The sequence below is a fragment of the Alosa alosa genome, chromosome 23 (assembly GCF_017589495.1).
Source record: "Alosa alosa isolate M-15738 ecotype Scorff River chromosome 23, AALO_Geno_1.1, whole genome shotgun sequence".
Lineage (NCBI taxonomy): Eukaryota > Metazoa > Chordata > Actinopteri > Clupeiformes > Clupeidae > Alosa > Alosa alosa.
Genome location: NC_063211.1, coordinates 21445113 through 21460112, shown reverse-complemented (window position 1 = coordinate 21460112; position 15000 = coordinate 21445113). Strand labels below are relative to the sequence as shown.

Here is a 15000-nt window from a genome sequence, read left to right as displayed (position 1 = left end):
TCCCTGAATGCGTACACAGATTTAAAATCAAAGGCCATTTCACCGTTGGTCTGCATAACTCCCAGTGACACATCGACCACAGGAGGTTCATTAAAACCTCAACATGTCACTGCAGAAGAACAAAGGCCTGAGATGACATATGTCCCCAGCAGCTCCCCCAACCCAAAACCCAACTCAACCAGACCCAACCCCTGCCCCAGCCTCCACTGTAAGGGGTGAAGGCTTCCCAGGGGCTGCTGGGGGTGGGGGGGTGAATGGGGACGTGTAGAGTTATCTCATAAATGCTTTGATGGTTTGCTGACTCCTGTAATCCTCCTACGACTGCTTAATAACCATACACAGCCCCCACCCCCTCCGCCCACCCCCCTTACCAACCTACAACTACAGTGGTTAAGACCAGCACCAGTACAGCAATCTGTACACCATTGAGAGAGGGGGCCTCATCTGCTGGCGCTACTAACTCTTAGCCAAGGCAAACACACACACACACACACACACACACACACAAACACACACAATCATACAATTTAAAACCACTACAAGAAAATAATGTAAACCAACTAAATACTTGATGAATTCAGCACATGCAAACGTCGACCAATGGAAAATAAACACTTTTCAAAGAACGACTTAGTCATAATCTAACTTCACAATTGCAGCTTGAAACTTAACCCCTTTCCTCCAGTAGAGGCAACTGCCAGGTACCTACGTTATGTGTACATCTGTGTGTGTCAAAGGTCATTGCCCTGCCAAACAAGCCAATGGCCGTTTGTTTGGTGAGTGTGGGGTGTAGTCGTTGCTGTCTGCGCACGTTTAAGTATCTCATTTCAAAGTGGAGAGCGCCGACAGACGTCACATAAGCGCTTTTCCCCTGACGGAAGATGCCAAGAGGACTTTGGGTTTGTCTGACCACCACTGCCCCCTAAACCTTTTAATAACTCTTTAAGTTGTAGTTCCCTGGTAATTGCATGGTGCTGTTGGCCAAGTGCAACGCTCCAATCTGAGCTTAATTAGGCCCAAAAAGAAAGAAAAAAAAAGCCACTCAATCAAATGGCCATCGAAGGGGAAAAATAGCAAATGACAGATTTGCAATGCCAGAACGGAAAGAAACAGGGAAACAGATGAAAGGATAAAAAGGATTGGATAAATTAAAGGGGGGGATAAAGAGACGGAGAGGGTGAAAGAACATCGGAACACACACATTCACGTTCACTCCATCCAACCCACAACCACACAAACACCTAGCACCATGTCTCCGTCTCTATACCATAAGAGGAGCTGGTGCTGCTAGAGTCGTTTGGAAGCGGCCGTGTCTTTAGAAAGCCACAGAGACTGAACTTGAATGAATGTTTGATTAAGAAGGAGAAGCCGGCCACTGCGTTGAAGTGAAGTCGTCAGCGCTGACTGGGGCACGTTGATTGGGAGAAAACCAGGTTGAGCATTTCTAAATAGGGTTTCCATTGGAGCCACTACAGAGAAAGTGGCCTTGTTTCCTTTTCTGGAAGACGTGGCCTCGTTCTGCTCCCAGCTTACACGACACTTTCTCTCCCCCTAACAACGGATCTGATGGAAGTGGAAGAGTCTACCAGAACATACTGTACGAATGGGTCACACCCGAGAATGAGACAGAGAGATGGAGAAGGTGGCAAGAAACTAGTGACAAGAGAGACATAGTAAGATGGAGGACATAAAGAGACAGAGATAAAAGAGAATAGAGAGGAGGGGGAGAAAGAGAGAGAGGGAGAGAGAGAGAGAGAAAGAATAAGATAAGGTGAAATCTCATTTTTGAAGTCTATCATCAATATCAAAGAGTGCTTTCAGAAGTTTTATAGAAAACAATTTAAGCGTATTCATCTGAGAGAACAGATAATTCATGAAACTGTGTGTGTGTGTATGTGTGCGTGCGTGTGTCTTTTAGTGTGTGCTTTCTGGCATGGAGGCTGTTTCCAAACAGGCATTCGAAATCTCCTCTCACCTATAAAACAGTCAGCCCATCTCTGTTATCTTCATAGGGGTTTTGATGGGAAAGAAGTTCGAGCTTTAACCACATCTATGATTGTAACTGGGGGCTCTCTCCTAAACCTGTCACCAAGTTAACTAGAGTGGAGGCAGGTTCCGTCCTGTGCGTCGTCATATCATAGGTTTTATGGGCTTCCCTGGAAAGCCCCGGCTAATCTGTTTCATCCAACATCGTAAACAGACATGATCAATCCATAATGAGGTCATATGACAAAGATCAAGTTCTTGGCTTGGGCCAAGATGTTGACAGAAAAACGTCTCTCTTCCTCTGCCTGGCTCACATGACTCATCGACAGAGGCCTGTCTGTGTGACATCATAAAGGTGAGACGTAGGAGAAAAAGAAAAACAAAAAAAGAAACAACAGCTCAGACACAACAGTGAAGGTTTATGTTTATGTTTCTTGACAGACACTGTTGTCCAAGGTGACTAACAACAACATCAATAAACCACATTATGTTTAAAAATAATAGAAAACCTTTTAGGTTACCGAGGAAACACAAGTGTGTGGCAACTGGAGCAGCGCCAAGGCCTATAAAAACAAAACGATTACTTAGTTTTTCCAACCGAATCTAGAGCCAATGTTAGAGTAGGTGCTACTATGTCAACATGCAAAGGTGGATTATGTCAGCTTTGGTAAGCAAAAGGCCTGCCAATGCCAAAGCCCTGGAGGTTTCCCTTACACTTCTGCCCTTCGGGCATGTTAATCAGGAAATCCAGATAGTCAGTGGGAAAGTTAAACATTACTCCTCTTATCTAATAAACACAACAGACAGAGAATATGTTTCCCAGTCACAATGCTGTTTTAATTCGTCTACCTCCTATATTCAATTCCACTTAAATCAGTTACCTAACAGCCAGCGAGCACTTCATCCTCATGAAAACCCAGCTAGCTCCGACATTAAGGTCACAAGGTAACACTGCCATGTCTGTCTGCCTTCCAGATATGCTTGGGCTGCTCTGTTGTGATCTTTAGACGAAACAGCATTCTGAGGAGAGTGTGTTTATATTCCACGCCGCTCTGAGCCTAATCCCCCCTTTGGGAAGACAGACTCGCGCAGTGGCCTGGGGTCGGTCGGTCGGTCGGTCGGTCGGTCTCTCTCTCTCTCTCTCTCTCTCTCTCTCTCTCTGGCAGTGTCTGCAGCACTGCGGGAGCCCCCATGTGCGGCTCTTTGTGCAAACTTAATCATTAACCTCACACATCGACTGTCTCCAGGATGTAGTCTCACGGATGACACTGCAAGCTGTGAGGAACATGGCCTGTGCATGGCTCTTTCCAGGCCCGTGTGTCCAAAACAACTTGAAATTCCCTGCCTTTGGGTTTGTGAAGTGCTATGACCCGTGCTGCTCGGGTGCTTAGTGCATGGTCTCTGCAGATGTATTGGACATGTGTAGTACAGACAACAGACAAATCGGCCAGTTCCACCCAGCAACGACTATATTTGGTTATTTTTTAGTTATTTTACCTTTCTCTTTTCATTGAGCGAATGCTACAGTACGCTGTCCTTTATAAACAGTCACAGCATTTGGCTCTACGTGCATCTTGAGCGTTACCACATTACGCGTGAGTGTTTGGTGTCGTTTGGTGTCGTGTTTGGATTGCTGTATACTCTTCACACTCTTCGTTCTTGCTAAGCGCACTGACATACAGCAGTAATTTGATTTGGCCGAGTCTGTGCTGTCTATGGATCAGAGAGTGCCGTACTGTGTGATCACATGAAGGCATGTGCTGTCTATCCCTCACCACCTGGAAATACACCAGTCAACTGAGGATGGCTTTCATTAGGGTTAGTTTTGTGTGTGTGTGTGTGTGTGTGTGTGTGTCTCTCTCTCTGTCTGTCTGTCTGTCTGTCTGTGTGTGTGTGTGTGTGTGTGTGTGTGTGTGTGTGTGTGTGTAACCATCCATGTGTTTCCAAGTCATAAGCATCTTTCCTGTGACTGGTATGCCACAGGTGTGGAGATCCAGGTAACCCATGCTGTCAGCCCAGGTGATGAGGCACCTGGGAATTCATCATATTACTGAAGCTCCCAGACACACCTGAATAGGGCATCTATTCCCATATAGATCAGCAAGATATATCAGACATGCCATACATGTAAAGTTCAACAGCTGAGTTAAAAGTCCATATTAAGTTTTCCACCACTACAAACAATGAGCCCTAAAACATCTGCTCCTGAAAACTGACTGTAGTTGAAGACTGAGGCTCTGTTCACTCTCTGTGTTGTGTCTGTGGTAATTGTGTGACTATGTCTGTATATGTGTGAGTGTGTGTTACTTTCTGGATGCAGTTGTTGGTCAGTAAGTTGGGTCATTACTCACTTTCTAATGAGTAGGAAAAATGTTAATCAGTGGCAGCTGTAGAAAACAGAGGCGGCTAATGTGTTTTGCACTTAATCTGACACATTTGCAGACATTTCATACTCTTCACACACACACAGGAACACATACACACACAGACACACACAGACAGACACACACACACACACACACACACACACACACACACACACACACACACACGCACACACACACACACACATACAGTACACACACACAACTCTCCAAAAAAATTGTAATGCCATCCAGACCCCATGACAAAAATACGAAACTGTTAAGTTTGTAAATCGTTTCTTTTTTTTTGCAGAGCTAAACATGAGTGGTTTGTCTAACTCAAACACCATAAAACATCTGTGCCAAATTCTGTCCCTGTGGTTTTACTGTAAGAAATACATAGTGTGTAAAATATGAGACACCATGAATACGAGAAGGCACGCAGTGCGGGTGATTTGGGCAATTTTTGCCGATCACACAGAGCTTCTACTCAGCAACTTGAAGATGAAAGTCAGTGAGGTGATGTCTATAAACACACAGACACACACACACACACACACATACACACACAACAAAAAAAGAAATTTACAGAAAGCATTAAAGTCAGGGTGACATATGGTTTGCAGCTTGGCTTGGGATGCCAGGATGGGGCTCAGTCTATAAAGCCATATCCATTAACACAATGGAGACCCTCCCAAAGGTACAAAAGCCAACACCAGCTGAGGTGAAATCCGATTGTGCTCACTACTAGTGATCTGGTTACATACAGACAAACGACTAACAACGAGGGCTGGTTTAAAGGGGGAAAACAATGCTGGGAAAGAGGTCTAGGAAGTAGCTATAGGCTGGTACATATGTCCTGCTTGCCACTGGACTAAACAATAGAGATTACAATGCATGTAACGGCACACTAGTACTGGTAAGAGTGAGCGACACACGCATAAACACATACACACACACACACACACCCATAGAGAGAGAGAGCACCTGTTGCATGTGTCAGCTGGCCTAAAGCCATAGAGTGTACAACTATGCTTTGACTTTCAACAGCATTTAGTCCAATGCTCTCCAAGCAACACACATACCATCCCTCGACATACAGGCTAATGATGGCTCTCATAACCTAACGTTGTGGTGGTTTTGTTTTGTATAACTAGAATTTTAAAACTACTGTATGACGTTTTCTTCACTGATATCAACTTGGTACTTCAAGTAGCCTACATTTGCATCATGTTCGTCTGTAGTGAACTGTTGACAGCCTTGCTTGGTGTTTGTTCGAAATTGTTTACCGAACTTCTGCCTAAGACAGAGCAAACACTGGCATGTCTACGACTTCACTACATGGAAGACATGCTGTCATGACACTCTGTTGCAACCCGCACTGTGATACCAGTGAGGAATTTTTCGTGGCAATAAACCCTTGTGGGCGCGGGCGCAGAGCGTTGCATTTGGCTACACTATGAATGAATGGAATAGCACAAAAACACAGGCCAACACTAGTCTTGTTGCAATTGTTAAAAGAAGAAAAACTACAACAACAAACCAGCGATACTTATTTATAAACTATATTTGAACTAAAAAATGTATGTATCTAGTAGACGACTATGGAAATTACACATTAAATTGCCATTGAATTTCCACTAGGGATCAATAAAGTATATATCTATCTATCTATCTATCTAAATGAGCGTCCTGTTTTTAAAACGCGGCACAAAACTTAGTGGTAGCTATATATGGCTTTTGTTTTAAAAGCGTGTGTGTCAGTTCCACTTGCCACTAAAATAATTAAAGGCAAGGATATAAAAAAAATGCATAGATTACCTGCGCTAGAGAAGCAACGGCTCGATCAATGACAAACTTCTCCGTGCGCTTCTTGCCGCATGGGCTCTTGAAATGTGGAGTTTCGGCGGAAGAGTGACAACCCCTCCTCACTCACCCACTCGATCGCTCACTGGCGAAGGCGTGTGTGAGGTCATGGCAGGAGGGACCATGAGGAGGGACATAAAGGCTACCTACCGTTCAGTTATCAAATACTGGAAGGGTTTTTGAACACACCCACCTGTAGGCTACAATTGAGCCATAAAACTCGCTAGGTGAATTTAACCGAAGGCAGCACAGTCGACTGAGAGTCTACACCAAGCCATTATTACATTATTTCGTGTTGTTAATCGTGGCTGGGTTTGTTCGTTTATAATTACTGTTGGCGCCACGAGCAGTTAAATATTATATATACATCCATAAAATCACATCTTGATAACCCTTTACGCTGCTAAATATGTTGCCTCAATTCTGACACCAAGCGGCTTTGACCTCATACTGAATCTCTTATTCCCAATCTCTAATTCCTTTCTAGAACCAAAAGTGGAAAATGAACGTCTGTGTGGGCAGGTTTCCTTTGGTAGGCCTGTTATGGAACCACATCGGAAATCTCTTCTTTTTCTGGTTATGATTACGCTACTTCTACTTTAACTTACATTTAAAAAATGGGGTAAAATATGTGATTCGAAATCAATGGAAAATCAACAGGTGGCAAAGAGAAGATAAATGATAGAAAGTAGCTGTGATGATGAAAGAATGATGACACACTTTGTTAGAAAAACAAATGTCACTTTATTCCATCTTATTCACTTGGACATTGTTGTGATAACAGCTTCTCTTTTTTAATCATATTTTCTCCATAAAGTCTCTTTTTATATTTCATAACTTTCTACCTCTGTGACTTGATACACACACACAAGTGTTCAGCAGAACTCCACTGCAGACAATGTGTGATAGATTTAAGTTATATTTAGATATATTTGTCAACAGTAAATGACAACTGTACAAGACTCACACTTGCACACACACGCATAACAATGTACACACACACACTCACACTCACTCACTCTATACCTCTGTCTCTCTCTAACACACACACACACACACACTCACACACGCACGCACGCGCGCGCACACACACACACACACACACACACACATCTTTTACAGTATAGTAACAGCATAGTGACACAACATGAGAACACGCCACTTCGTTTGCACATAATATCATTATATGTCTTACTCTTTTCACAGATTAGAGTTCTCCATATGTTTTTGGTTAACAGACATTCCCTATCTAATACACTCTCACACACACATACATACATACATACATACATACATACACTGGCATACCCTTGTCTCTGACTTGTGTCATGTCCTGAACATGCGACAAAAGACACACATAAATAAAAAAGAGTTGATAGCACTGTCCTAAAACACACTCTCGATATTTCATAGAAAACAATGATAAATTAAAAAAGATAATATTTTATATCTCTCTCTTTGGCTCACATTCAGGCTCTGTATCAGAAAACAAGGACTTCCTACTACTTTGATTAAGGACTCATACATACAGAACACCCGAGTTCACCCACACACACACACACATTCACACATTTCATTCCCAGAAAGCAGTCACATAAATATTTACCATGACATGCGACCATTACTAACTCTCACTATTTCTCATAAGCACCCCTGACCCCCAACACATGCATGGACACACACACACACACACACACACACACACACACACACACACACACACACACACACACACACACACACACACACACACACACACACACTGCCCCTAACACCTCCTAACATGCTGATGTGTCTCTCTGAGAAAGACACACAACCTCATCTACGGTCCGATCCCCTATATGTAGTCCAATCCCCTTCGTTGCTCCCACTCTTTCTTTCACGCTTACACACACACACACACATACACACACACACACACACACACACACACACACACACACACACACACACACACCTCCCCCCTACACCCATGAGTCTGGTGAGGAGGGGTACTGCTGGGCCCTGTAGGATGGCCGTCGGGCAGAGGAGTAAAAGTCCACGTAGTTGGTGACGGGCTTGTGGTGGGAGGCGGGCTGTGTGGCATAGACGCTGAAGGGGAGCGGCTCGTCCAGATATGGGTCATGCTCAAAGCCCTGCGGAGAGGACAGGTAGACCCTGTAAGAATCGTAAGGACCAGGGCCGGGATCATCGCCGTAGAAGATCTGGGAGTGTGAGGAAGCAAAATGGCAGAATGGTGAATGGTGCTTATGTGGCCATCATATTTACCGATTCACACACACACACACACACACACACACACACACACACACACACACACACACACACACACACACACACAGGCTATCTCTCATGCTCAACACTCTCTATCTCTCATGCACACACCTATGCAAAAAAAGGCCTCACCTGCGATCTTCTGGTATCTTCTCTTGTAGGCGAAGAGAGAGACCTTATGAAGTAGGGGGATGGCTTGGTGGACCCTGAGGAATCACACATGGAAACACACACACACACACACACACACACACAAACAACACACAGACACATACAAACACACACACACTCACACACACACACATAACACACACACACACACATACGGTTACTTTCCACTGCACCCTCTGTGTGGGATGCCCCTCGGCAGCAGCAGCACTAATACGATCTCCACTCTGGGGCCTGCACTGCGCGGCGCGGCGGTGACTCAGGGGAACTCTGGGCCGACTCAGCAGGGAGTCTCACATTTAACACAGGAACTGGGTCAGTCCCCCTCGCGGGGGCAAGAGAGAAGTGCTCTGGGGCTCTAAGACTCCAGACCCACACGCTGGTTGAACCCCTATGCCCCCCCCCACGTGTCCCCCTAGTTACAGAGAGTGAGTGGGTACTGGGTAATCTCCACAGCAGGAACAGCTGGGCTTATAGGGGATCTGAGCTGAGGGAAGGGTGCTAAGTTCTCTGGAATCACATGGAGAAATCCACTACTGTTGAGGTGTGCATTCGGATAGGCTACTAGAAAGCTAGCCTTAAATGAAGACTGACTATTTATATGCACTTTTCACCAAACTTAGGAATGAAACTTATTAATAAAGCAAAAGATACTTTAATAATTTGTTATTTTTCGAAGTAACAAATGCCTTCTCTTCCTTGCTGTTTACAGGAAGTGATATTTTCATAGATGCCTTCCTAGAACAGTAAAAGCCTGGGTCATAAACCTCTTGAAAATGGGCTCTTATTGAAACAATCATAACAACTGAATTTTATAGGCTAGTTTAGTGCTTGTGTTAAAGGTTGCTGCACAAGTCATTTGTGTTGCCTTCCTTGGGTTTTTACCTTTATTTCAGTCTTACATCATGCAGATTTGAGATTTTATACTCCAGGACCTAACCCAATGTGTGTGTGTGTGTGTGTGTGTGTGTGTGTGTGTGTAGGCCTGTCTGTCTATCTGTCTGTCTGTGAGATTGTTGGGGGACTAGGCCTACTTGTTGTCTGTGACAGCATTACAGTATATGGTCTAAAGAAATATATATCAGTGGAACTGTCCAGGACCCTAAAATCAGAAATCTACAGTTCTGTAGGTAAATTTAAAATGTAAAAAATTGGGTACATTTACTGTAACCCTATTCAATTTTAAAACAACTCTTTGCCATACATACTGTACACTGTCCCTTCAATATGTGTTGCTGGTGGCTTAAATCGTCTCACCGTTCTCACCTCTGTACTGGTTCTTCTGTAAGGTGTTGTCTCCGTAGTAGTTGTGCAGTTGCATAGATGACTGTGCTCTCTGTTGGCTAAGGCGATGACCTCTTATACCCAGCATGGCAGGAGATGATGTGGCACTCCCGCCTGGATTTGGTTATGAAAAGAATGCACAGATATAGGGACGATTAATAAAATTGTATACAATATTGCATATAGTACACTATTTACAACAGAGTTATAGAAAAATAAGAAATGTTAGTGATGACATTCTTTGCTCTTTTCTCCAGATTAAATTATCTTAGTCCATGTTATATCATATTATATCAAGCATACAGTATGTTAGTTTTGAACTACATTTCCCATGCTGCATTGATGTGCTGGCACATGCTCACCTGTCTGCATGACGGGGGACATCTGCAGGGTGCTGGTGGGCAGGGTGGGCTGTGAGCGGTACCGGTCTCGCTCCAGAGTGGACACAGGTGTGATGAAATGGGTCTGATTCCAGCCGTCCTGCCAAATGAAGTGAAAAGACAGATGACCAAATGCCCCAGGGGAAGCATCCTGAGATCAACCCACTAGCACCTACAACTCTGCCTCATTCATCTTATATAACCACACACCTCAGGGGAAGCATCCTGAGACCAACCCACTAGTACCTAGAACTCTGCCTTATCAATCTGACATAACCATGTCGTCAAAATGTTATATCAAATACTGTAATCCCATCACTAATCCTTGTAACACTCTGAGTAGTGTAACAGTCCGCCAACTACGAATGAGACTTCCGTTGTCATAGTATTATATTAAATTAAGTTGTCATAGTATTATATTAAATTCAACTGGAGAACTTTTACAGTCTGTTCTTAAAACCCTAGAACAGAGGCACTTCTTCTGCTATCGGATTTAGAGCTGTTCTGAACTTCCTTATGAAAGCTTTTATTGAGGGATTTACTATTTGATCACCTTTTTATAGATGGAGCGCAGGTCCCTGTACTGCCAGAGAGTGTTCAACACTTGGGCTGCAGCCTTCACCACCTTCATGGAGTATCTTTCAAGGGGATAGAGAGAGAGAGAGAGAGAGAGAGAGAGAGGGAAAGAAAGATGAAAAAGAAAGAAAGAAAGCAAAGAAAGGGAGAGAATTAAAAAGCAGCAAGAAAAATGTGTTGCACAGCTCTGCAAATCATCTTCCTACATTTCAATACAAAACCAAGCGATTCCAATAGCTTAAGCCTGTAAAGCCTCTCATTAAACCCTTTTTAAATGGCTCCCCAGGGAGGTGATTATTAATTATGACAGTCCAGTCGCTTGACTGACAGCTCTGGTGTGAGCTGGGTCTGAACCAAAGGATTAAATATTTGTGGCCAAAATACAGCAGCAATACTTTACCTGTCCCCAGTGTACAGCTACAAAGTGTTTGAAATATGACTGAGTATAAATATGCAATACATCTGCAGAATGGCACTAAATTAAAGCGATATGCTGCCTCTTTATGGTATAAAATTCACAACTCCAGTTTCCTATTATTAATGTATCCATAAGAGTACAATATATCACAATCTCTTGTTTTTTTATTTAACATTAACATGTGACCATGAAATAATGGCAGTGTCTCACCAGCAGCACATACCGGTACCTAGCAAATGTTGTCTAGCATAAGAGCATCGCCTAAAAGGCTGTAATTAAGTCATTTCAAAGACACTGATTTTAATCAGAGACATCAAGACTCACATTAAACCAACGTCTAGATTAATCATTTGCAATCCATTAACCAATTTCATGCAGTCTTGAGTATCAGTGAGACGCTCGCTGTCCACCACAGCACCAGGCTGCTCAGTACCTCTCTCCGCGTCCTCGGCTGATGGTGACCAGTTTGTCGATGCCGCCTGTGTGTGCCAGCGCCCGGGCGTTCTCCATGTTGCGGCTCGTGACCTCGTGCAGGGCGCAGCAGACTGCTGCCACCGTCTCGTCTGACAGCAGCGATGGCCCGTTGCCTGGGAGACGGGTTACTAAGTCCCGCATGGCATACTTCCCTGAAAGGCAAAGAATGGAAGGTGTGGCCAACGTGAATGTTATATACAATGTTATGGTTTAGTTGCATTAAAGAGTGAATGTTATATATAATGTTATGGTTTAGTTGCATTAAAGAGTTTAGCAACAAGATGTGAACGTCTATTCAAATACTGGTCCCAATGGTAAATGAACAAAATTGTAGTCTTTTTACGCATGATATTGTACTAAGAAAGTACTTCCCTGACCTACGTATCGTATATAATGGCATACAGTAGGCGGTCATGGCAAATTAATGTATTCTCTGGGGATATGGAGCTAAGGGAAGTGTGTTCAATGCAAAGAAAGTACTTTCAATTCAGCTCTCATTCCTTCTGAAGGACACTGGAGGTTGACTTCATCGGCAGAGATTACTGAGGCCCTGCAGCTGTGTTTCATGTTCTATAAAAGCCCAGCGACTGACTAACCAATCAGTTCCTTGTTGCGGTTGTCAAGGGCCATGTTGCGCAGGGCGGTGGCCACGGAGCAGACCACACGGTCATTTTCCATCCGCAGCAGCTCCACCAGGATGGGCAGGCCCTTCTCCTTACGCACCGCAGCACGGATGTAGGCCGCAAACTAGCAAACCAAACAGACAGGGAGAGCAGCGGGAGAAGGGAGAGGGAGAGAGAGAGAGATTCAGTGAAACAGATGGGAGAGAGGAAGATACCAGGGTTGTGCACAATTCGAATTGCAATTCTGCTTCCTGTTTGCTACCTCAATTGAAATGTAAGTGAAATTCAAGAATTGAATTGGAATTTAAGAGCCAGTTTCAATTCAATTCTGGAATTTTGCACAAGCCTGGAAGATACAAGACAAAACTGAGCACAATGAATATTAAGAATATACAGTATACAGTAGAATAGACTGAATACATTTCAGTATATAACACAAAAATAATGTAGAAAGAAGATAGAGAGAGAGAGACACTTGTAGAGAGTGAATGATGGAGAAGGACAGAGAAAGAGAGATCTGAGAAAAGAGGTCTGTTTACACAGCTGCCACACCGAATTATTATAAGGCATATTGGCCAGAAATTGGCCAGAGAAGTACACAGTATGTGTGGACAACATTGATTGAAAGAGGGCCAGTGATGACTTGCTCTGTCTACCTTCCAGGTCCCGGCTGACAGGTTCTGCAGAGAGCCGGCGGCCCCCTCCAGGGTGGCGGGGTTTGAGCTCTCTGCCAGCAGCGTCAGGTAGGGCTTGACCACCGAGGGGTGCCACAGCATCTCCGCCCCTTTCAGACTCCCAGAGAAGCCGGGGACAGGGCCCACGCCATCCCACTGTTGAAAGGCAGAAAATGGAGAGAATTGAGGGGGAAAAAGGACACAGAGGGAGGGAGAGACTGGAGAGTGGGATGGTTAGGTGTTCCACAGAGGGCCGTCTGAAGTGTGGATGAATGCGGGTAGTGATTAACTTGCCAAGGAAAGGCCTAACTGGAAAATGGTACAAATACACATATGCACGATAGCACAAATAATGGAAATACACAAATGCACACATACAAGGCGTTTGAGGACCTGCCACTTATGAGGACCTATGATTCCTATCTATCCTACCTATGATAGTAACTTAGCATCTTAGCAAGTGCCAGTGAAATTATTTTGGCATCCTTTTTACCTGCTCATAAACAAATGAGCAGACACACACATACAAGCCTTTTGAGGACCTGGCCCTTATGACAAACCTACGGATGTCTAGAGACCTAGCATCCCCATCAGCATTGGCATTCTCCTGCTCACCTGCTCGTCCTGCCAACTCTTCTTCTTCTTCTTCCTGCGGAGGCCCCAGCAGCTGTAGTCGGCCTGCTTGCTGGGGGAGTCGCAGCCCAGCAGAGAGTCCAGCTCCTGCATGCCCATCAGCCGAGACGGCGGCATCTCCAGCTCCAGCCGGTAGGACAGGTTCCTCAGGGTGCACACACAGTTCTCCACCACCTGGAGGATGAGACAGACTGTAAACGGAGATGCATGATCTAAAGACAGTGAGTGTTATGGACAATTCTGATTCTTTAAGTTGTAGCAGGCAGGGGCGGAGCTTGAGGGGGTGTGGGGGGTGCGGCACGCCCCCGGCCAGGGACCCGCAGGGGCCCGGTGCGAGGGCGCCCCTCCCCCACCTCCGGGTAAGGTGGGACGGGCCTCTCCCACGGCACAAGGCCGGAGGAGCTAAGATCATGCAAACGGTTTCTTTTCAATCATTTTCATCAGAGTGGAACGTATTAGGCTTATAGGTTGCCCCAGTCAGGACAAGTTATGACTCATGGTTGCTGAAAAGTTTTGAAATTTACTTTGATGATTTAGTAGGTGTAAAATAGGCCTATTGAATAAAATGTTCTGCTGTATGACTGGCTTTATTTTAACTCTCACAAGCGTCAATGAGAGAACACTTACACTTACATGATTTTGGTTTCGATTTTCTAATTGGAGTAAGTCTTTGTGACAACACGTCATGATACATTTGATAGAAGAAAGTGAAAGTAGCCTAACCAGGCCTATATGCGCTCTGTGTCTGAGCTGTCTGTGCACGTCCGCAATACGTTCCTCAAATGGAGAACACATCAATCACATGGTATTTTTTGCCCTAAAATGCCTCGAACATGCAAGTTCAAAATCCCGCAGGTAGCCACGTTACATCTCCGTTTCATATTTGCCTAGGCTACTAGCCTACAATTAATTGAACAAACTCTACTGACAACAGGTATATCTACTGATTCGGTCATTGAGACTACAGAATACAGACTAAAGAATACAGTACAACAAACTTTTCTGAAGTTTATTTTTGTATTCCGGGGTACAGTAGCCTAATTGCCTATAATGTTTTGACAATAGTTTTTCTTACCGGCTTGCTGCTTAAACTGACTGCGCCGCTCTGAACTTTCCTGCCAGGTTTATGACGTAAACCGCTACATCTCGGCTCTGGCATTGCCTAAACTCATCGTGTGGGAAATCAGATTATCTGTCAATATTGGGCTTTGAAAGTAAGGGATATTTGTTCAGTAATAGTAGGCTACATTTTGTAACATTTATAGAGAAAACGAGGGGAAG

The 15000-nt window shown here is 44.3% G+C and overlaps 2 protein-coding genes across 8 annotated transcripts in view; both read right to left on the bottom strand.

Annotated features, from left to right (window-relative positions):
* Positions 1–6241, bottom strand: part of tanc1a (tetratricopeptide repeat, ankyrin repeat and coiled-coil containing 1a) — a 73390-nt gene extending 67149 nt beyond the window's left edge. The window contains exon 1 of the mRNA XM_048234359.1: positions 6171–6241. The gene's annotated coding sequence lies outside the window, so the exon portion shown is untranslated. The remainder of the gene's footprint in view (positions 1–6170) is intronic.
* A 702-nt stretch (positions 6242–6943) lies between these two features.
* The window catches only part of pkp4 (plakophilin 4), a 51271-nt gene continuing 43214 nt past the window's right edge, over positions 6944–15000 (bottom strand). For 5 of the 7 annotated variants that reach the window (XM_048234959.1, XM_048234960.1, XM_048234963.1 and 2 more), the window contains 9 exons: positions 13702–13893; positions 13069–13242; positions 12386–12536; positions 11749–11941; positions 10875–10959; positions 10304–10421; positions 9915–10055; positions 8622–8695; positions 6944–8419 (listed from right to left, as the gene is read on the bottom strand). In XM_048234959.1, coding sequence (XP_048090916.1) covers positions 8180–8419; positions 8622–8695; positions 9915–10055; positions 10304–10421; positions 10875–10959; positions 11749–11941; positions 12386–12536; positions 13069–13242; positions 13702–13893 — 1368 coding nt within the window. In that variant the 3' untranslated portion in view covers positions 6944–8179. The remainder of the gene's footprint in view (positions 8420–8621; positions 8696–9914; positions 10056–10303; positions 10422–10874; positions 10960–11748; positions 11942–12385; positions 12537–13068; positions 13243–13701; positions 13894–15000) is intronic. The other 2 variants (XM_048234961.1, XM_048234966.1) reach the window with 1 other exon arrangement.